This window comes from Cavia porcellus, unplaced genomic scaffold, assembly GCF_034190915.1.
Source record: "Cavia porcellus strain 051 isolate PalLab524CR breed Dunkin Hartley unplaced genomic scaffold, mCavPor4.1 scaffold_6, whole genome shotgun sequence".
NCBI lineage: Eukaryota > Metazoa > Chordata > Mammalia > Rodentia > Caviidae > Cavia > Cavia porcellus.
This window is the reverse complement of record NW_026947489.1, coordinates 3,355,311-3,378,729: the sequence shown is the minus strand read 5'-3', so window position 1 is coordinate 3,378,729 and position 23,419 is coordinate 3,355,311. Positions and strand designations below refer to the sequence as shown.

The 23,419-nt window shown below is 48.1% G+C and overlaps 1 protein-coding gene across 4 annotated transcripts in view; it reads left to right on the top strand.

Moving 5' to 3' along the window:
* Positions 1–23,419, top strand: part of Gabra5 (gamma-aminobutyric acid type A receptor subunit alpha5) — a 63,949-nt gene that overhangs the window by 19,770 nt on the left and 20,760 nt on the right. For all 4 annotated transcript variants that reach the window (XM_003462085.5, XM_063249830.1, XM_005000010.4 and 1 more), the window contains 3 exons: positions 1,501–1,568; positions 1,662–1,882; positions 22,004–22,086. In XM_003462085.5, coding sequence (XP_003462133.2) covers positions 1,501–1,568; positions 1,662–1,882; positions 22,004–22,086 — 372 coding nt within the window. The remainder of the gene's footprint in view (positions 1–1,500; positions 1,569–1,661; positions 1,883–22,003; positions 22,087–23,419) is intronic.

Sequence of the window (23,419 nt, the reverse complement as noted above, 5' to 3'; positions counted from 1 at the left end):
GGAAGTTGATAAAAAATAAATGATAGGGGCTGGGGATTTAGCTCAGCAGCATAAGTGCCTGCCTTCCGTGCAAGTGTGCGGTCATGAGTTCGATCCCTGGTACCAATAAAAACAAAAAAAAAAAAAAAAAGTGGGAAAATAAACTGATGGAGCTGGTGCTTGCAGAGCACAGCAGGCAGGTGTGGCTTACCTTGGTGCTGCAAGCTCCGTGAGCTCCAGGGTGCAGTGTAGGTATGGAGCGTTTGACCTGCCTCGCAAATACAGGTCAAGTGATTTTCTTATGTTTGCATTTTTAACACAGTGGTTCTTTTACAGCACAAATTGCCATTCTGTGTCTTTCAGCCAGAACAGTTCCCCTAGGCTCCTCAGCACGCCTCACTCCCCCCTCCCACTATTCCTGTTTGCAGATGTGCACACAGAAGGGTCCTGGTGTGGGGGTCTGCCTCGCTCTCACACACTCCTGTCACGCAGGGAGCTGCCTCACAGCCCTGTGATACAGCAGACAGCCTGCTGGGCACCCGCATCGCAGGGCTCCCAGAGCCCACCACAGCAGACACATGGCTTCAGGTGTACAGACATGCCCGGGGCAGGTTAGACAGTGGCCCCACGGGAGGCTCCAGGACATGAGACTGGCTGAGTGCTGTGCCCAGGACACCACCAGCAGGTGGCTCAGGGTCACTCAGTGTAGCTGTCCCTATATTCTGGAGATGGTCTCTACACAAGAACACAAAGAGTTCCGAGACTTCAATGATGTCCAACAAAATTTCCCTCACCTGAAGTATTGGCCACTTTTACCTTTTATATATTTCTAGTAATTTGAATTCAAATAGCAGTCTCCCATAATAGCAATTTCTAACAGCTTAAAATGACATAACGGAGAAGAGGCTCTTTCTTCTCCACCACTCCTAAAGCACACACACTGAGGACATGTTTTTAAGGGTTCTTTCCCAGAGGACACACAGAATCACCAGGTTTTGGTTTTGCTTTTTGGTGTGTTGGGAATTGGACCCAGCACCATATGCGTGCTAGGTAACCATGCAGTCACCAAGCCACATCCCAGCCCCGTGACTGCAGTTCTGTTATAGACCCTCCCACATGGGCCTCTCTCATCCTGAGCTGTCCACCTCTTCCAGGCCTGTTTGTGGGAGGGCACAGCTGAGCACGGTAGGCTGGCAGAGAGGGAAGCTGAAGCTTGGCCGGGGGTATAGCTCAGCGGCATGAGCACCTGCCTGGCAAGCACCAGGTCTAAGTTCCACTCACAGTGCAAAAGAAAACCTGAAGCTTGGCTGTTCTTCCCATGGCCAGCACTGACTCAAGCCTAGAGGGAGCCTCGTCTCTTTCCTTAACTGACCGTGCTTTATGTAGGTTATAGGTGGAGCAGCTTGGTTCCACTGGGTTCGGGATCAAGTCCTCCAAACTTATCAGGCCCATCCCAGTGCCCCAGCTGGCTGGTGGCCTAAGCATGTCGCAGGCACGTGGTAACCAGTGCGTGTGTTTCAGAGCGGATCACGCAGGTGCGGACGGACATCTACGTCACCAGCTTCGGCCCGGTGTCAGACACAGAGATGGTAGGTGCTGGGTGGCCCACGGGAATCACTCCAAAAGGCCATTCGGCGTGGCCACGGGCCCTCCGACTCAGGTGTTGCCTCCCTGTGCGTTAGGAATACACCATCGACGTGTTCTTCCGGCAGAGCTGGAAGGACGAGAGGCTGCGGTTCAAGGGCCCCATGCAGCGCCTCCCCCTCAACAACCTGCTTGCCAGCAAGATCTGGACCCCGGACACCTTCTTCCACAACGGGAAGAAGTCTATCGCGCACAACATGACCACACCCAACAAGCTGCTGCGGCTGGAGGACGATGGCACGCTGCTCTACACCATGCGGTGAGTGAGCCCGGGCTGGCGCTGGGGCTGGGCAGGCGTGAGGCCACAGGACGGACTGGGACCTGGCTGGCCCCAGGGGCCTAGGGACACGCTGGTCCTGAGATGGGTTCAGAAATAAGTGTGTGTGCATATGTGCATGCGTGTGCACCTGTGTGCCCTGTGACCTCTGCACTGCTGCTCCTATAGAGTCGTCCCTTGGGTTGCCGTAAAAGCACAGGTGTTAGTTTAGTTATGTGCACTTTTGGAGTTAGTGATCATGCAATATAGGGAAAACTTACTTTACAAAAATGTCTTTTTGGGAAACTGAGAAGAACCTTCTTTGTTGGAGTTATACAAGGTTTTCAAGTTTTAAAACCCATTTTTATATACTTTGAGTACGTTTCAGGGCTGAGGTTAAATTTTATATTTCAAATCTAAAATATTCATTAGTCAGTTTTTCTCTGAATTATTCATTGTTCTTTAGTAAATCGATACATTGACCAAGGAGAAAGGCTCCTTTATAGCTTTTCAAAGTTTCCATGGTGGGCTTCAGTAGGCTTCAGAAAAATATTTTCAAAATTATTTAAAACCCACTAAAATCAACTTCTTTTAAAAAGCACATGCATTTATGTAGGTATTAATGGAATTTCTCTTGCTACAGTTTTTCACAGTAAATTTTACATTTCAAAGATAAAATCATAGTGGACCTAACACCAATGCCTTCTCCTTTGGAGATTGTGTACCTAACACGTGTCCTGGAGGACACTGTGGCATGTGCTGTCCCAGACTCGCCTTTAAGCAGGAGCCAGGGTGAGCGAGCCCCTCCCACAGGCAGCACCACAAGGAGTTCCTCGTGCCTGGCTTCCCCTTCTGGGGAGCCTCAGCGAGTTTTCCCCGTGGACTGACTCGTGGACATGGGATCGGTGTCCTCGAGCTGTGCCCTCTCAGGCAGGGAAACGTGGGAAAGCTGGGAGACGGTGCCAGAGTTGACAGTACCACCCCGGCCATGGTGGTGCAAGAGGAAACGTTAAGAAACCATGTGTGTCTCGGCCCCCTGTAAGACAGAGGCTCAGGCCCTGAAGCATCCTGGGGACCCAACGGCTGGCGCCCTTTACTGACACAGTTACTGTCCGAATCTATCTTGCTCATAAGATAAAAACCTGGTCCCCAGTGGATTGTGGTCCTGATTATTATCACCAAGGGATCCTGGTTAGGCCCCACAACCTAAAGATACAATGTGAAGCATGCAGTTTTATTTCTAGAAGGCACAAGAGCGCCAACCTCTGGTGCATCCCTGCTGCAGAGGAGTCAGGAGCAGGATCATTGTTTAGAACTGAGAGGAGCGGGGTGTGGGGCAAGCTCAGTGCTGGAGTGCTTCCCTAACACTGGTGAGGCCCCGGGCTCAATCGCAGGACTGCAAAAAGAAAAAAGAACTAAAGATGAAAACAAACCAGAATAGGAGTAGGTAGGAGAGAGGCCTCTGCCAAGCACAGACATGAACTTCAGTCCTCCCCCGGCCCTGCCAGACAGGTGGCACCATGACCACAAACGCCCAGCAAGAGGCGGCGCTGTGGCTTCATAGCCCAGATCCACGGCTAGCACAGGGGCAGCAGCCAGAGCTGAGTTCCGAGCCCAGTGATGTGCTGGTTGAATATATTGGACTTAGACACTGGAAGACAGGCAGTTACACTGCAGTAGCCTTTTTAGTGTCTTTCCTGAGTGTCCTGCCCACCCGAAAGGAAGCCCTGAGAGATGAGAGGTGAGAACAAGAGCGATTTGTCGGCACCCATGGGTGTTTGAGAAGAAGTTGCTAATGAGTTTCTTCTTCAGTCGGTACAACATTTGGGAAGTAAAAGAGAGTTGCTCTGCAAAATTGGATGAATTTCAATGAGATAGAGCTATCGCTCAAGGCAGCAGCATTGTATTGATTTAGCAAAGATGGGAAAAGAGCAGTTCCAACTCCTGGAGAAACCACAGTCACACGCGAGTGGTGTTCTGATGCCGTACCCCATCGTGGGGCATTTTGGTGGCACTGGGCCACTCCAGTCAAGCCTGGTGCTGTTGGGAGCGTGAGTGTCCCCCGGCCTCACGTGGGGAAGGCTCACATGTCTTGCCGTGGCACCTGCGGCCCCGTGGAAAGTCTCCAGCCCGCTGCCAGCGTGCCCTTGGAGAAGACTGGGCCCCAGTCTGCCCTTTTTATCTCTTTTGTTCCCTGGCCATGAGCTGAGCTGTTTAACTCTGTCACATGTCTGGACTCCTCATGCAGCCAAAGCAGTGGGGCCAGCTGCCCATGCACATGAGACCTCCAGGGTGTGACCTTGAAAATGCTTTTCTCTGTAAGGGTTTTTTTTTTTTTCTTTCAGGTATTTGTTATAGTAATTGAAAACTGACAACTTACAAACCACTGTAAATGTTGATCCAGTAATTCTTAGGTGTCATCTGTCTTAAGGAAATCTCTAGGAAAAATTAACTCTTTTTAGGCACAAAGGTGCCTAAGACCTTATCTTATGATGCCAAACCTTGGAAGAAATATAAAAAATTGATAAAGTTTTCAAGTAGCTTGTATTCTTTTTTAGCTTTGTGCCTAATTAAAACGATGAAGGTACAAAGTTTGGAACTAGGATTTAAAATTGAACAAACACCTGGAAATGCTTGAAAACACTTTAGTCACTATTATTTTTTAATAACTTCAAACACAATCTTAAAAGGTAAAAACAAAAAGTAACTCCAAAGAAGTGATTGTGTCAGGTAGAATTTTTAATATAAAATCCTCATCGAGGCCCAGAAACCCTTTAAATTAATACTGATAGGTGCATACTTTGGCCGGTGGGCCTCTTTCTGTGGGTGACTCAGAAGCTGAGAGCAGTGAGCAGGTGATGCCATGTGTCCCCCAGATGTTAGTACACTGTCTGGCACATTCTGGACCCAATCAAGAATACTAGTTTCTGGAACTCCCTGGTACCATGGAGTCATCCTTGCTAAGACTTAGGGATAAAATTCAGGACTTCTCAGGGGGAGCTTGAAGCTGACCCCAAACATTTCCCACTGGGTCCTGGGGAGATGGCATTTGGGGCTGGGTGTGACTCAGTGAAAAAGCACAGGCCCTCCAGGGACTCCTGCACTGACAAGAGGTAACATCTGTGCACACCACTGTGAGCTGTAACTGCCTGTCCCGAGGACTCTGGCTCGGCACCCCTATTTCTCTCAGAGTCGGGGGCTGCTGCTGCTTAGCCTTGCCAGAGAGGGTCAGACTGCGTTTTGCTGCCCTGGGGAAGGGCTGAATCCAAAAGTCCAGGTGTAGTTTCTGCACAATATCTGTCCCTTTCACATCGAGGTAAAGTCAAGCACCAGGAGGCAGGGATATCTGACTGAACACACTCTCCGAGCAGAGTCTGAGCGAGCAGAACAATCCTTCTACACAGGCATTCTGGGGCCTGTTAGGAGGGTGGTCCGGTCACTTCTACAGGAGCCTCAGCACAGCAACCTTCCCTGGCCAGGCCTCCTTTCCAGAGGTGTAAAGGAAGAGGTGCTGATGGGCTTTAGTCGCCAGTTTCTCCACTGCAGCAGAACACACAGCGTGGGGTAGGGCAGTAGCAGGTCCTGGATGAATGCATGACTGTCTCCGTGGCCAGCATTCACAACTGTTTTTGTTCTGAGTAAACCTATTGGTAATCCTTGCACAGCAGTCGGTCCTGATTCCCAGCCAAAAAGCGCCTGCAGTGCATGGTGGGCCACACCTCTCCGGGGGCATGCCAACTCTTGTGAGATACTGGCCTTTCTGAGCAAGTGAGCCAGGAGGCAGCAGCACCCCCCCCCCAGTGGTGACATGGTGAGCACTGCCATAGGGCACATTTCCCAACGCTGGACCCTGGCAGGGGAGCAGGTCCCTTCTCAGTGGGAAGGAATGTTAGCTTTTCTGTCACTGGAACACTCACCACTTAAAGGAGGCTTAGTTTGGCTCATGACTTCGGAGGGTTCAGTCAGCAGCCTGCTGGGTCCAAGGTGGGGCATCGTGGTGGAAGGGCATGGTGAAACAAAGCTCCCTGGCAACGGAGAAGCAGAGCAGGGAGACAGTTCCAGAGCAGAAGGGAGCAGGAACCAGATACCAAGATCATACCCAGAGGGCCAGTGAAGTTGACAGAAGGGCTGGAAGTCATAACTCGCAAGCAGGGACCTAGAGAAGGCAGTCTGTGCTGCAACCACCCACTTCTCCTGTCTCAGGAAACCTGGTGGCACTTCCACCTTCCATCCCTTCATCCCTGCCTGTGTGACACAGAGAACGGGAAACGCATCTTAGAGTGTCACTGGGTCAGTCATCAGTCACTAGAGAAGCAGGTGTAACGTAAGGTGTAAATACACGAGAATTCGTAAGGTAGGCGTACTGTGCCGCCTGCAGAGTTGGGCGTGGTAGAGGGCTGTTCTCACACTGGAGATCCGAAGGATCCAGTCAGGAGTCAAAGGCTGGAACTCACTGCAGTCCTTTTTGCGTCCGTCACAGGAGGTTGCAGGGACTGTGATGGAAGTCCGAGGAAGGGTTCTGCCGGGAGCCAGGAGACAGACTTCCAAGGCAAAGGAAGACACTAGCTCCTCCAAGCACAGAAGCAAGCCTTCCTTGTTGTGCCCTTTTAAAAATACATTCGGGCTACAAGCCCAACAGTGGGTGCCACTCACACCCCAGGTTGGTCTGTCTTTAGTAAATCATTCAGTGTCCAGCCCAGAACTGTGCCAATCCTATCACTTGGGCATTTCTTACTCCAGTTGACATGACAGTCACCTGTCACAGTTTCTCCACGGTAACAGAGCGCACAGCATGGCGCACAGTGGCAGAAGACAGGACGGGGCACAGACCTGCTCTCCACCACTTCGCCCCGTGCTTGTGCCCTGTGCTGAGTCATGTTGAGAAAGGCAGGTCTTGTGGCCACTCTGTTCAGAGTTTCACCACGAGGTAGAAATGTCCTGCTTTGCGCTGAGGAACCAGCGTGGTGGAGATGGGCAGACATGGGGCCAGCCTGACTCAGGCTCAGCCTCTCGGTGCTGGTTAGCAGTCAGGAGTCCTTGATCGTTTACATTAATCTCCTTTGTTGTTTATTTTTTCCTTTTCTTTCAAAGCAGTAGAGCTGTAGTTTTGAAGACATTCACCTGCTACTAAATGCACACATATTCCTAGAAGGGCCGCTGGAGGGCAGAAAGGGCATGGTTTTGTACGGTGACTGGCTCCATTCCTTAAATGACTGCATTGGAGGAAGTTTTATGTCTTGTATATTTGATTTATAGATCGTTGGACTTGAAGGAAACAATACACACATGCGTAGCAGTTTTCACTAGATACGAGTGGGCCTATAGAGACACAAGCATATCTGTCCATACTTACACATACCAGTGTCTAATTGAAAACTACCTTCATAAACCCGGCAGATCCACTCCTCAATTTGTACGTTAGCACTTCTTTTCTAATGACAGGAAATAAAATGTACTTTAAATTTGGAAACCTGGTAAGTCATAAAGTATAATATCCAGAAAGTGATCAGCATTAATCTTTTGATGTGGATCATGTGTATGTGTCTGTTTGTACATGTAAATAAGCACATATATGTATTTTTGCATCTCAAAAATAAAAATTAAGAAGTGCTGGGGATGTAGTTCCATGAGAAGAGCTTAGTTTCGCCTTCCTGTACTGCAAGGAAAGTGTACAGGAGAATGCAGATGTGTTGCTTATACATCCAGTGCCACTTCACGTGAGGGACCGAGCTCACATCTGCAGATTCTGGGGTCCACAGGGCAACCTGGAACCAGGGTCTGCAGACACTGGCAGGGACAGAGCTTCATGCAGTCCCAAAGCAGCCATTCAAGACAGCGGGCAGAAAGGAAGCCCTTTCCCTAGCCAGGCCATCTCTCCGCTCCTGGACCTCCGCTGGAGGGGTTTGAAGGGAGACCTCGAATCTCTCCTTCACAGGCGTGCTCAGTGCTGTGGTTCCGGCCAGCTTTATACAGATTCACCTCCCCAGACTGCGCGTGCAGGGTGTGCGTGAGGCTTTGAAACCCACGGCTCTCACGTTTGGCTGGAAAGCATGGCGGGCATTGCTGGGGGTCTGTTGAGAGGGCACCCCTTCTGCAGAGCTGACCTCCGTTTCAGTCTCATCCGTACATTTGAACTGCTGGGCGCACATCTCACAAAGGGCCACCTTGTCCTCAGGGATGAGAGGATTCCAGCGAGTTTTGCTTTCTAAGGTCCTGGCCCCTCAAAGGATGTGACCCCCCAAACGCACACACACAGTCCCAGGTTAGGAAGAAGCAGGACTCCTGCTGTTACTCCTGTTTAGCTGGCATCTTGGCTTTTCTGCTCAGGCAGGGACCTTCTTAGAGAGGGACACCCATATGCAAAGGGCCACCTTCAGAGTTCTTGGTGGTCTCAGAACAGGGGGCGATGAGAAACCCAGGGTGCTTGAGCCTCAGTTGTAGGTGTCCAGTTTCAGTTGCAGGTGCTCAGCCTTGAGCCACATACACAGCATAAAGTCCAGGCACTCAGTTATGTCTAAAGGGAAATCACTTGACTGACCTCCCAAGTAGCTTGCATAAACATAATTGGCCCTTATTACGTAACAGGTGTCTCAGAAGTAGAAATTCATTGATGCTGCAGAATTGCACAACATCCTGAGAAACTGTTACCATTATTACTCTGACTCATAGACGAGACCATTGAAGTAGGTGAAACTGAATACACAGCAAGTCATCCATTAATAAAACCCACATGCCCGCATGCACCAGCCTGTCCCTTTAATAAAACCCCCAGTGAACCCACAACAGGAAGCCTAGCACGGTTTAAATAGTCACCACTAGGAGGCAGCAGCCCCGCTCTCAAGGAAGGAAACAGCCCAGAGAGGTAAGGAGCACCTTGCTGAAGCCCAGCACTTTCAGGAAAAATGAGGTGCTGAGTTTTTGGAGAGCTCCTGGGAGCCCATGGAAGCCTGTCCTTAGTCCAAGCCCTCTCAGGCGTGATGACAGCTGGCGTCTGCCCCCAGGCCTGGACCCCAGGCTGCGATGCACCTTCACTGGCTGCAGAGAAAGTTCCCCCTGCCTTCCTGTGCAGGGCAGCACAGAAGCTGCCTTGTGGTCCCACTGAGAATGCGGCCTCTGACAGCGGAGAGGATCGCCTGTCCTATGCACGCGCTGCATCTGCGAGGCTGGATGACCCTCACCACCAGCCAGTGCTGGAGAACAGGAAATGCAGAGGAGCCTCTGTCTCTCAGTAGCTGGCCGGGGAGTGGGCTGCCTGTGTTCACCCCTGCAGAATGAGGAGGCATTCTCCTGACACTGATGAAGAGAGAAGACCCCACAGTGTCCTCAGGCCTCAGCTGCTCCCTGAGCAGGCTGGAATCCTGAGGTGGTTGTCACTGGCCTTTTTCTCATAATCTTGCTGTCTGACATAGTAGCTAGACATCAGTAAGGTTAAAAATTACAGGAAGTTGGTAGCTCAGTCCCCAGGTTACTCGCTGTGTTTTCAGCAGTCATGTAACTAGCTGTGTATGGTCGCTTCCACATGGGATAGCACATTTACAGGACATTGATGTCACCGCACAAAGTTCATCTGAAACTCCAGCCTGATCTCAGGGTCAGCAGCACTGCTTCAGGGCTCCATTTTTCCTGTACCAACCCCGGAGAAGAGTTAGCCACACGCACTCACACTGACCAGCAGTAGCCAGCCCTGGGTGGCCTGGCCGCGTCACACAGGAGCTCCCCCAGAGGTGATGGTTAGAAAGCTGCATCTTTCAATTTGACTGAAGTTCTACAGTATTTGCAGGAAAGTTAATTCGCAGGTTCCACAATCTTAATGATGGCGATTATCTTAGAAGTGCGAGTGATTATTACCAAGACGTATAATATACATCAGTGTTGAGCTTTGCTTTTCCAGTGGAGGTCAGTCTTCCCCCACAGTGCTTCCCACAGTATTAATAAGGTCAGTTGATTATATATATTAATGGTTTTCCCCTGAGCATTAACACATGGAGAAGACAGAGAGCATGGGTAGACTAATAGAGGGGCCCTCAAGTTATGAGGGGTCAGAAAATGTTTCTCGGAAAAACTTGCTTTGTCTGCATAGTGGGACGGTCGCGGTGACATTGGCCAGGTAAGGGAGAGGTTGCTTGAGTGTCCAAGGGGGTAAGAAGCTGGTGTGGAGTGAAGTATGTCCTCATGGACTGAGTTTGGACCGAGGAATCTGCCACCTTAGGAGCAGTGGCCTGGAGGAATCCAGGTTGCAGGAGGAGTATCAAGCGCTCAGGGTGAAGACCTCCTCCAGCAAGAGAGGACCGGATGCCCGGGGCTGGCGGGCAGGAACCAAGTCCGCTCTGCGACACCTTGGAGCATGCCTGACTGGACTTGTTGGCTCAGGTGTGTGTGACAGGTGTCGTAACAGTCCTCATGTCTTCTCGCAAAGGGCACCTCTCCCTAAGAGAATGACTCCAAGGAGTGGTGGGTGAGCGGGAACTTCTGGGAGGCGCCAGGGCTTTCCTGAGAGCATGGGCGAAAAGCTGACTTCTGCTTTAAGCATGTCACACCTCTGTGGGCTCTGAAATAGCTACATGAAGGTATCACGCATGGACAAAGCTACAGTCCAGCTGGACACTGAGACCCCACTCTTGGCCACTGCATGTACTGCTCAGCCTCCTGCTGGTCAGTTGCAGAGTTGAGCAGTGGCATCTGCAGGTGATCTGCTGCCCACGCAGCAGCAGGGTACACTCCTGTCTTTCCTGGCAGTATGGTGGTGAGTGCACTCTTAGGGACGTCCTGTGTCCACTGTACTCTGTCAGCCCCCAGTACATGACAGGTTTTCCCTTCTCATACCCAGCCTGTCCCCTCACTTGGACCTGTGGTTGAAATTGAGAGTCATGCTTGAGGACACTGGTGGTAGGGTAGGTGCTCTGTGTAAGACAGTGTGCATTTGTGTGTGTAGCTGTGTGAGTGCGTGTGGGGAGCCATTATGTGTATAGGTGTGTGTGTAGCTGACTGCATGTGTGAATGGGTTGCTAGTCACGTGTATGACCCACACAGACGTGGGTGTTAGTGTGAGAGCCCGCGGCTTGAGTAACGTCTGTTGGGAATCAGCTGCTGATCTTACCTGAGCTCCTCCCTGCACGATGAGTTATGGTGCTTCTGTCTTGCTGCTTTCAGGCTTCTCTCCACTGTTGGCTTCTGACTGTTTTGATTGTAGTTTACCTCCATGTGAATCTTAGATGTTAGATTCACCTCCCGCCTAACATTTGGCACATGGGCAAGCCATTCATGTTGTCCAGGTTCCTGCTGGTTACAGGATACCTTACGCCTGGAACTTAGAGAGGAGGTTCAGTATGGCTCACAGATCTGGGTCTCTCACTTTGTAACCAGCCAGCTCCAAGGTGACAAAATCACAGAGGAATGGTAGAGCAAAGTCCACTGGACAGAGAGCGTGGTAAGGAGGGACCTGGAGGTAAACACCCCCGGGGACGGTGCGGTGACTGCCTTCTCCATCCAGCCCCGCCTCTTAACAGCACATTCTGTGCAATCCACCAGTAAGTGTTATCATCCCCTTGATCTGATCACCTCTGGAAGAGTCTTCATCCAGGAAAGGTGACAAGGCTGAGTCGCCCAGATCATGTCTTCAAAAATCCCTTCACGTCTTTCTCCTTTCTCTGACATCCTGGGACTCTCATTAGACTTCATTTGGTGCTATTGTTGATTTCCTAGAAGTTTCTTACAGTTATTTCATTTTTATTCATTCTTGTGCTTCCTGTGCCTCAGACTGAATCATTTTCTTTGAATTACTGTCACATCTAATGGCTTTTTGTTTCAATCTTCTATTGAAAGTCTTTCGAAAAATTTTGGCTACAGTTGATTCTTTTACTCTAGAATTTCTCTTTGGTTTTTTTCCTCCTCTAAATTCTCTCCCTTTATTGATTTTCTGTGTTTGTTGAGACCTTTCCCCTAGATTCCCTTGCTTTCTGTATCGACTTACTGTGTTTTCTAGGAAGTACAGTGTCTACCAGTTTTTGTTTTTTTTTTTTTTTTTTTGAAAATGCCCTTCTTAATTTTGAACTTAAAGTAGACATTTTGATGATTATAACGTGACTCTTTGGAAATTCTGTCCTCCCCGTCTGATGCTTGCTGTGAGTGTCATATACTGAGTTGATCTTGTAAGTACTGAGGTGCTGATCGTGGGCCACTGTTTCTTTAGCTTAGTGGTCAGCGAGTTATCTGACGGATTTTAAATGCTTTAAGCCAACACTCACCCCCCAGAAACCTCATCCAAAAATCCATGTTTGCCTTCACAGTCCGTGCTCAGGGCGAGCTCCTCGGCGCTCACCCGGACAGTGTGCAGCCCTGGCATGCATTCCACTTCCTGCTGCTGTGCACTCTGTGACCATTCCGAGACTGAGGACCTTGGCTTTCTGGGGTCTTTTCTCCATATGCGTCCAGGCTTTTACAATTCCTTGGAATTCAGGGCGCTCTGCAGCCCTCATCTCCCCCAGATCTTTTTCTCCAGTCTCTGCTCTTTCCTTGCTTCTTCGGCCTGTTGATGGCTCACCCCAGCTCTGGCTGGCTGTGACAATACATTTACCCTTAACCAAATCGAACGCATTGTGGTAAATTTCCAATGCAAGTAAACCATAGGTAAGCCCTTGAAGTAAGCCTTCAGGCCCCAGACGGTCACAGGAAGTAGTGAGCAGTCTTTGAGAATAAGATCTGTGCTGGTCCCAGTACCAGCCACGCGCACAAGGAATGGGATCATCATTGCCAGATGATGGGGAGCTGGGGGTGGTGACAGGGGAGGGTGAGCTGCCACAGGCGGCTCTTACTGAAATTAAGAGGTTTTTTGCCTTTTTAGCATCCCACTAGTTTTTGTAAAGTTTTTAACAGATTCTCGAATGCCAGAAGATGTTGATGAGGATCATTTTTGCCAGTTGGTCTATTCTCATGGATGGTCAGACTTTTAGAGTTCTCTAATCTACCAATTTTGTGGACACCTTTACTTCTGCCCTACAAATTTTAAAACATCTACAGTGTGCCTCAGTTTTACTATATATCTTATTCTAGTGTTTCAATACATAAAGCAATACTGTAAGATGAATTTAATAAGCTCTTTAATAAGGAATTCTGGGCACCAGAATTTTAAGTAATAGAAGCCGGATCTGTTTGATTTTGCTAAGTCGACGATCTGGCTTCCTCCGCATTATATTACTGGTCACCTTGTACTCTATACTTAAAGAAATGCTTGAGCTTCTTAAACTTTGAATTTCATTTTAAGAAAGAAATTCCTTAGCATCTGTGTACTGTCCTCTTTTGCAGTAATTTTTTTATCATTCAGGCTTACGTTTATTTTTCCACATTGATCTCTTTATGTTTATCACTGGGTATATGAACACACATAAAAATATTCTTTGTATCCATCATTACAGTGTCTTCTTTATAAAAGTGAGTGTTAAAAAGAATAGATCAGTAAACTTTAGAGCCTAGGAATATGATCTAAACTTTAATTAAAAATTATCAGATTTAAGTGACTTCCCCAACATAAATACAGACTGCTGACATCTTTCCCACAGCTGAAGGAGAATAAAAATACTAATAAACAGTACTAAGTTTAGGGAAAATTTTAGTCAAGTATAATTCTGTTGTGTTCATGTGTGTCTTCATTTTACTCAAGCATACAAATGAATAAATTAGCTGTCAAACAACTCATGAAATCTGGAACTGTAACTTTTAAAACTTGAAATGATTTCTAAAAGGAAGACAGTTATCTCAGTAAAAGATTTTCAGCATAATAGTTTATACTTTTATAAACTAAACAATCATTTTAATGTAACTGCATTGGAAAGACGTTAAAATGTCAGGTTATACCCTATTTCTTTTAGTTTTGCAAGGTTGCCCTCCATTCACTGAATTTAAGTCCTATTATTGTAAAAAAGGTCAGTGTGCGTTTGCTTCCTCAGCTCTCTGTTGCTCACCAGCCCCCCCACCCCACTGCAGAGCCCCTGCTGTATGTAGTCTCATCTCCTCTTTATCACAGACCGACCGAAGCCCTGCTGGGGTTTGGCTGGGGCCAGGGTTAATTTGAAGGTAAAGAGCTAGGCCTGCAGCTCTGATCTGGATCAGACAACTACGGGGACCCAGAGCTGTTGCTGAACACACCCCGTGTACCCCACAATCAGCAGAGACAGGAGTCCGGCAGCCTTGAGAGGCCCCTCTTCTTTACTCAGCAGTGGAGAGTCAGCAAAGCTGGGCTCTGTGTGGTTGACTGAACTTTAGAATCATGTTTTGCTCAATGTTGCAAATTGTAGTTTCCCTGGACAGTGGGCACTGCCTAACAGGTACACAAGTAAGGACATGGCACAGTATGTTAGTGATTGCTTACGAGGAAATATATACACTAGGCTTCTTGTCTTCAGAGAGTAAGCGGAGATGTCTCCCCTGAATGTAGGAGTACAGAGGAGAAATTCCAGGATTCAAATGTTGGCATCAGAAAGAACTCCGGGAGAGATTTCCAGAGGAGGAGCAGAGCTAAGTGTATTCCTAGCAGTAGTGATTTATATCTTATGCACAACTAAGTCAGTCTCTGTCTGTCTGTCTCTCTCTGTATCATAAGAAGTAGAAAGAAACTCTAGCATGTCTCAAGTTCATCATTGCACCAGTTTTCTATTTTTGCTCTAACAGATTATTATCAGACGTGTGCTGGTGTGAAACAACACAGTTATTCACAAAGTTATTAAAATGAGGAGGCCATGAACCCAGCAAATCCACACTGCCTGGAGAAGATCTAGCCGTGAACACATTCCCGTCTAGAGCAGCAGGTCTGGGTTCCTTGGACCCGGGCTCCTACCTGCGGCTTCAGGCTAGCAGCAGAGGCTAGCCGCCCTCTGTTTGCATCACCTTCTGATCCTGTGTTTAATCGGAGTTCTTTTCTTTCATATAAAAACCCTTGTTGCATTTGGTGACCTCCCCTTGCTAAGACTCTTATTAGAAACTACAATGACCTTTTTTCTGAGTAAGATACCACTAGAGGGAGCCATTGTATTTTTGCGGGCCATGGCTTAGACTCTGCTGTGGTCTGTAGGATTTACCATTATTATTCCATATAACTGTAGACACAGTTCAGCCAAGCCTTCTGTCACTGTATGGCAGAGAGCTTCTCTTCTGCAGCTCTCAGGTCCTTGCTGTGCATCTGTGTATCACCAGCAGGACCTTCAGTGTCCATATTCCTGCTCCGGTGTGGCTCTGGGCGTTTCCCTGCTCCCTGAGATAATCTAGGGTTTTCCTTCCTCTCCCTCACTTCCTTGGGAGCCCTCACCCTTAAGTCATCACTAGCACCCATGTTTCTGTTAACGGTGTGTTTGGGCTACTGTTCACTGCCAGAGACAAAGCCATTTCCACATTTTCAGGAATTTGTCATAATCAGACTTCTCTTCAAGGGGCCAAATTTATATTCATTTCTATTGGTGCTATAGCAGATCGTTACAGACTTAGCAGAGTTTCTTTTGTCTTATAGTTCTGGGGTCAGGAACACAAAACAGGTCTCAGAGGCTGAGCTCAATCATGCCAGAAGCCTCCTCTTTAATCTCCAGAGGAGAAACCTTTCCTGCGTACTCCAGTCTGTAGAGGACCCTGCACCCCCCGATTCACAGCCTCCTCCTGCTTATGATGATAGAGCCTCTTCTCCATCATTAGCGCTGCATCTGACAACCCTTGCCTTTTTTTTTTTTTACAAGGACTCTTATTAAAATCTTGGATCCACACGGATAACCCAAGGTTATCACCCCATTTTGGAAATCTTAATTTTTAAGTCACATCTGCAAAGCCTGTTTGACACAGAACTAACATAATCACAGGTTTGGGAGCTTCCTTGATGAGTTCACTGATGGGCTTTTAGCTGACTGTGATAGTGGGAGTGAAGCCCGCTGTGAAGAGGTGGCTCACTGGAAGTGTAGCCCCCAGGGGGGCACCGTTACAGTCTTCCTCCTCCCCTGAGCCTCCTCTACTTCCTGCCTGCCCTGCCACGAGCATTTTCTCCTTCTGGCTCTACGTCCTGCCTTGGAGCCAGCCGATTGGACTGGATCCTCTACAAAGCCAAAGTAAGCCTTTGCTCCTTAGAGTTGTGTGTGTCAGGTATTGAACCTCAGCAGCAAGAGAAGTAGCTCGCACATTTATGAGGCTGTTCCCTTGTCTGCCACCGTCACACTTCCCATGGCATTGCTGCAGTTTTGTGGGGTAGTAAGGAAGTCTCAAATCTGAAGAGAACGTTGACTAGAAACACTCAGACTTTAATTAATTACCTCACAGCCTCTGCATGAGAACATCTAGGGCTATTTACCTCTTTTCTCCATACATACCATATTTTTAGACCATAAAGACAATTGTGATCATTTTTCTGTTTCAAGTGGAAACACTGGGCCACACAACTGGGTGAAAGTTTATGAAGATCACACAATAAATGGCAAAGCTATTGTAGAATTTGGTTGTTTGAACTATTCAGCATCTTTTCTACCTGTGAGCCACTGCTTTTGGTCAAGCAGAGTCTTCTAATGAGTTTAAGATTCTAAAACTTAATTAGGGTGATTCAAACCCTTTTTAGAGTACTGATCTTACCACGGTTTCTTTGTTTGTTTGTTTGGTTTGGTTTGGTATCAGGAAGTGAACTCAGGACCTCGCACTTGCCAGGCAGCACTTTGAAACTGAACTCTATGCCCGTTCCTCATGTTCTTTACCCTAATATGGAGAAGTTGATCAGAAATGGGGCATTATAGCCTAATAAGTTAATGGTTTGTCTCAACAGAAATTGAAAGTAGAACATAAATTGGAATCTCAGAAAGATACCCCTGTATCTGCCATGACTTCAGTGAACTGCTGCCAGAGGCAAGATTCCGAACCTTTTGGGCTTCCCTTTCTTTATCTATTTAAAGGTAGAGGTTCTCAGTGGACGGCCAGGGCTGGCTCTGTGAGCTGTGACGGTCCACCATCCCTGAGGGCTTTGAGCTCCAGTCTGTGTGAAGGAAGTGGGTTGCACATCAGTGCACTCTGCATTTCAAAGACCAAAGGGCCCCTCTTATCTAGAGACATCAGCACAGGCCTTTGTTAGGATATTTAAAGGCATCAAAAGTTTAAATTTTATTACTGAGGCTGAAACATTTGCTATTGTGGGATTTATCTGAGTATTTCTTTCATTTCCTACAGAGGAGACGCTATCATAGATGAAATGTACCTATCTGCCATGTGTAACTGGAATTCCAAAGAACTCTATAGAAACGAAGGATTACCAGTGGGGTTCTAGTGCTAACATGTATTGAGATGCTAAGTATAGAAATCTGTTTTCCCATGTTTGTACTGGAATCCTTTTTAGTCTTTTTTGTAGCTCCAACTAAGAGCTGTGTCGTTGGTGTTGCACATTGTCCAGGCCCCGTTCCTCCTCTCTGCACATCACACACACACACACACACACACACACACAGAGACACACGCACACTCCCATGATATGCCAAAAGCAGACTCCTTAGTGTAGAATTCTGTCGGAACGTTTACCTTTACACATTAGTGCAAAGATTTTCCAGAGTCAGGAAACTGCCTATCTGAACAGTCACAATGAAGTCCACCCTAGGAGGTGGGGCCCTGGTACCCTTACAAATGCACAGTCTTGGCCAAAAAAGGGGAGAGAAACTGAGGCTGCATATGGTGCCCAAGGAAGAGGACCAGGCTTTCCGCATGGGGCGTCACTCTGCACAAGCAAGGGAAGTTCTGAGTCAGATGTCACAGTGGCTGTGTGGGCAGAGTCCTGAGGGAGGAAATCAAAGAGGACATCAGAAGATAGAAAGACAGGGCCTGTCTCTGGTTAGGTCACACTCCTCAAACTGGTATATAGATTTAATGCAACTCCCAGAAAAACACCAACAACATCCCTCACAGGACTATAGCAAACTATGTCGGAGTTCAGCTGGAACCGAAGAGACCCCAGAACAGCAAAAGCAAACCTGAGTTATGAGAACAAACTAGGAAACACCACAAACCTGGACTTCCAGTCATGGACATAGCTGTGGTGATAAAACAGTGTGATATTGGCACAAAAACAGATATGCCCACAAATAGGGCAAAATAGAGGTGACAGGAACAACCCAGACACATTCAGCTGTAGGATATTTGACAAAGGGGCCAAAAAAGTTGTAGTGGGGGAAAAGATTGCCTCTTTAATACATGGTAAAGAGCAAACTGGTTCTCCACCTGCAGAAGATCCAAGCTAGAACCATGTGTCTCCCTGTGTGCTACACTAAAGTCAAAATGGTCCAGAGATGTAATAGAAACAGAAACATTTAACCTTATAAAAGATAAAATAGGCAAAACTCTCGAAAATGTAGGTAGAGGCACCGACTTAATGAGCAGAATCCCCAGCTGATTCTGTTGGAGTATAAACCACATAGTGGAGTACAGGCACTATGGAAATCAGTGCAGAGATTCCTTACAAAGCTGGAACTAGAAATATCATTCCATCCAGCTACCCCTCTGCTCCCTGAAGTTCGTTTGGCTGGAGAGCCTCCTCCATGACCTCAGTACAGCATGGTCTGGCCAGTGCAGCCCAGTGGCCGTGGAGTTGCGATGGTCAGGGTCAGTAACTCTTAGGTGGGTGTACAGAATCTCACACCACCTCCCTACCATCTGGCCATTTAGGTGTCGCCTTACAGTGCATTCATGTCAGTACTGAATGTGGTACTCTGTCACACCGTCAGTTCTTGTGTTGCATTCAGTTTCTGCCATCAGGAGAGCTGTAACTGCAGGCTCTCACAAGCAGGGTGGCCAGCCCCAGGGACAGAGTTGCCTTGTTTGGAGAGGCATGCACCAGCAGTGCCACACCCCCAACATCAGGGTTAAACACCCACTGCTGGGTCGGTACTGCTGTGGGCTTGTGTCTGGAAGTCCCAGCCTGGTGCTTTGCTGAGGGCCTGTTTGATCTCCTTGAAAGCATTTTGTTATTCTTGTTCCCATAATAGAGGATCTTGTCACTCTCTCCCACCTTGGTGACTTCATAAAGGGATTCTACCAAAACTGAGAAATTAGGTGTCCAAATTCTACACAAGCCTGTGGCCCCAAGGAGCTGCGGGATCTGGCCTTGAGGTGCTGGTACAGGGCCTGAGCAAGCTGCCTACCTCCCCTCCGCCTCTCAGATCCAGGTGGATTAGAGCCTCTTTGACAATATTTTCTTTTCCTCTGGAAGAAACATCAGCGTCAGGGTGCACCTCTAACTGTTGTAACTTTTTCTTTCTCTCCTGGTCTTAGACCCTTACAGCTCTGATCTTGACTGGCTGCCAACAGGCTTTCTAGCAACTTGACTCTATTCTTAGCAGCAGCAGAAAACAGAGAGGAGCAGGTTAACCCTGTGATTGTAGCATAAACATTTACTATCCTTAAGCAATATTTTAAGTCTATTAATGCAACAAAAATACCAATTTAAATTGGAAGCCACAAGTAAATTTATCCATTAGCTAAGCTTTGTAACCTGATTTTTCTTCTCCTCCCCCAAGAGAACTTTTCTCAAGAGATGGAGGGACTGAGCTCCCGCTTTAGTCTTTGGGGTAAACAGCAGGTTTTGAACACCTTTTTGGCACCTTTTTCATCTTCTCCTTGTGTAGCTTCCCCTGCTGCTCCAGGACCCAGGTCCTCCTCGACTGACCCCAGCTCCTAGTGAGCAGAACCGCAGGTCCCGGGGTGCTGGGGCCTGCAGGCTGGGGGCAGGAGCCCCAGAGGCTCCTGTGTGGAGGAGGGGACTGGAGGTGAATACTTCTGTTTCTTACTAAGCCTCTGAGTTTTCAGGGGAAAGAGGATCATGGGTCCTTGTTGCCAATTTAGGGAGTCACTTATATCCTCTTGAGACCAGGGTCTTTATCAGTAACAAATTTAATTCAGTAAAGCTTGTCTTCATCGGGTCTGAACTTTGACCAGAAGACAGAGCAAGGATGGATGTCAAGATCAAGTGAAACAAGAATACTTTATCCTTGGGGCTGTCCTTTTGTCGGGTTGTCATTCTGAATCCTTCAGTCTGAGAGAACAGTCAGGATAGTTTGCTCCCGAAGCCCCTTAATTCCCTCAGACTGGGAGCCATATTCATTTCTCCATCTGTTAGTCCCAAAGCGCAGTCTCCGAGGTGTGCCAGGATACCTTGCCTGTGGTTGCTTCTGATTTCACCCGAAATCATCTCAGCCTCCCCCAAGGTTGCAGTCTCACCCAAGACCGTTCTGGGACAGGGGCAGAATAACTCAGTCACCACAGCGGCGGCTTTTATCACCCTGTTCCTGCACGGGGTTGCCTGGTCATCCAGTACCCTTTGCCTCTTTCAGACCCTTTCCTTGGGGAAGCCTCTCTGTTGCCCGTCTCGTTCATAGGCAGTCCCTCAGCGATACCAGCCTGCTGCTCGGACCCAGCTCCCAGTGCCCAGCACCTTAAATTACAATTTTGCTTTTAAGGAACCTTACTGGGGCAACTCTAACCCTGGAAGGTTATCCAACTCCCCTCCTGCCTCTTGGGGGCAGGGTTACCAGAATGAACACAGTCTGACAGCCTGTGCTCCCCATGCCAGTTCCTGAGCCTCATGAGGGTCTGCTGTGCATCGGAGTTTTGCCTGGCTTGCTGGGAGTGCCCGTCTCCTGCTGAATCAAACAGCCCACTTTTGCTGGGCAGGTTTGCATCTCTGAGGCTGTGAGGTCACACCCAGGTGACAAAGGAAGTGGACTGCACCGTCTCTGACTACTCTCTAGGTCCTGAACAAGAACCTAAACTGTGGTACGATTTGGGCAGAGAGAGGCGGGACATAGAGGACTTTCCTGGGAAGTAAGGTTTATTTTGCTGCTGTGGGGCTCTGTGGGTTACCAATAGCCTGAACCTGAGCGTGGCAGGCCTGTGCCTGTTACACAATTTTAGTGTCTTCACGAAATCACGCTGTCATACTATAGCTTGGTTCGGTACAAGCTGTGTTACAGAACAGTGCCCGCACCACCCAGTGCACAAGTGGGAACTAACTGAGCCATGCTGTCCTTTTTGATTCTAGGAAGGCTCCTCCCTCGATGCATTCCCGCGGCAGAGGCCTGGCCTCTCTCCTCCAGGGAAAGGCTCGCCTCAAGTCCACTAAGTGTCTTCTGCTAGGCTCCGGCCCTTAATGGCCCTGTCAGTCCCATACTCCACACTGGGGACCAGTCTCCTAGCACATGGACCTCTGGGGCCAACACCCAAGGCCCTGCAGCCTGTGGCAGCACCCCCGTGTGGCCACTGCACAAGTGCACTTGCTTCTTACAGTGCATGGCCCCAGCTGTGTGCCCAGCAGCAGATCCTGTGGGACCCTCTGCCGCCATGGGCCTGGCAGCCTGGGCTGCATTGCCAGCTCCACTGCAGTCTGAGCCTGATTCCTCACTCAGAGCCCGGCTTTCCTGCTCCCTCGCCTGGGGCGGTCAGACCTTGCTGTGCCTCTGTGCATGTGTCAGTGCAGCCCCTGTCACCTTCCTACTGTGCTTGGTAATGATGAGGGGAGGTGACCCGTGCTATTATTATTCGAATTAAAAACTATTAAGTTTGAGCCAGTGCACTGGCTGTTGTCAAACAGACTGGCTCTTCAGTTTCACATCAGCCTTACACAGTGAGTATAGCCAGGTTCTGATAAAATTTTCACATTTACCCTACATTTATAGACTATAGAGCCTGTGTTACAGACTATAGAGCTTACATTACAGACTATACATTGCAGACTTACATTACAGACTATAGAACCTACGTTATAGACTATAGAGCTTGTAGACTATGTGAGGACATGCATGTCTTTTTAGCTTTTTTAGCTTTTTAGATGATGGTTAAAAGTCAGGCAACAAAAAATAAATTAACTTGACTGGCATCTGAGATAGTTTCCTAAGCAGTAATCTGTGTCCGGGCACGCGCAGGTCAAACCACAGATCTCCAGAGTGTTTCTGGCTGTTAGCCCCACATCTCAGTGACACTCTTCTCCTGTGTAGAAGCTTCGTGGAATTGAGTCCCAGTGTTCTAGGAAATTTGGGGTAATTAGTTACAGTAAGTATTGACATGGCTTTCAGGGACAAGATGGTTGCTCGGCAGATGGCCAGTCAGTAAGTCACCTAAAGATCTCCTGTTTTTCAGCTTGACGATCTCCGCTGAGTGTCCCATGCAACTTGAAGACTTTCCGATGGATGCCCACGCTTGCCCCCTGAAATTCGGCAGCTGTAAGTTATCTTCCCAAGGAACACAGGCTGTTCTTTGGGGATCAGTTCCACATTGTTTCAGGAGAATTTGCTTCGTATGATGTGATGCAACCTCTTTGAGAAGCCTGGGGAGTGGTTTGTCCTCCCCTCACTGGGGTCTTTGTGTCTAAAATGATAGCAGGAGTGCCTGCTTGGTGTGAATCACAGATCAAGAGAGACCGAAATGATGCACAGGAGCCCCAGAATAATCTAGAATGCTCCCCTGTTGAGGGTTTCTCCTCAGATCCTCACCCGCCAAGTCTCCCCTTTTTCTCACAGCTCAGAAGACCTGCGGGTCTCTGCAGTCCTCTCCACCTTGTGGTCCCCCAATTTTCTATACAGACTGAGCCCATATCTACCTCTGCTGCATTGCAGTCATCAGGGTGTTGACTCACTTCTTCTAGAATGTGACAGATGACCTTGTCTGTCATGTTCGTGGTCACGCTTATCCAGAACATTCAGCACATGAAAAGCTTGTGTCCCTTGGGCAGATTGTTCACATCAAAGCACATGAAGTATTCACTCACCCTGTCCTAGTGCCACCCCTGGATTTCAGCCACCCCAGGCAGAGGTGGTCACAGCGCCCCGGGGAGTGTTGGTGCATTATCTTCCTGGGGATTTTTTGTTTGGAGAAGGATTGTGATTGGTCTTTTCTTCTTTCTTTCCTATTTATTTTTTTTTTCATGCTGTATTACCCTGCCTTTCCTCCCCTCTGCTTCCAGGACCTCAGCACTCTAGGCAGGTACCCTATCACGGATCTACATTCCCCACGCTTTTTATTTTGTATTTTGAGGCAGAACTCACAAAGTCACCTAGGCTGGATTTCAATTTGCGATCCTCTTCCCTTGCCCTCTCACATAGCTGAGATTACAAGCTGAAGTTGTCATTTTGAAAAATAAAATGCATTTTTGAATTAAGCATGAGCTCAACGTAGGTCTGAATCCTGGCTATCCTGTTCCTTCACTGAGCAACTTTGGGCAAGGTAGTTAGCCTCTGAAAGCTTCTTTGAAAAGTTTGAAAATATTCTCCCACTTCCTGCTGGCCTGCAGGGTTTCTGATTAAAAATCCACTGTGGTCCTTCAGACATGCGTATAACTGAACAAGTCATTTTTCTCTTGCACTTTTCAGATTTCCCTCTTTGTCTTTGAAATTTGATAATTTGTTTATAATGTGTCTCGGTGTGAATTTCTTTGAGCTTTGCTTCTTTTGGATCCTGTCTGGATGTGATTGTGCATTTCCTTCTCCATCCAGAAATTTTCAGCTGCTGTTGGATTCATTCATTAAAATTGTCAGTTTAGTTGTTACTGATCACCAT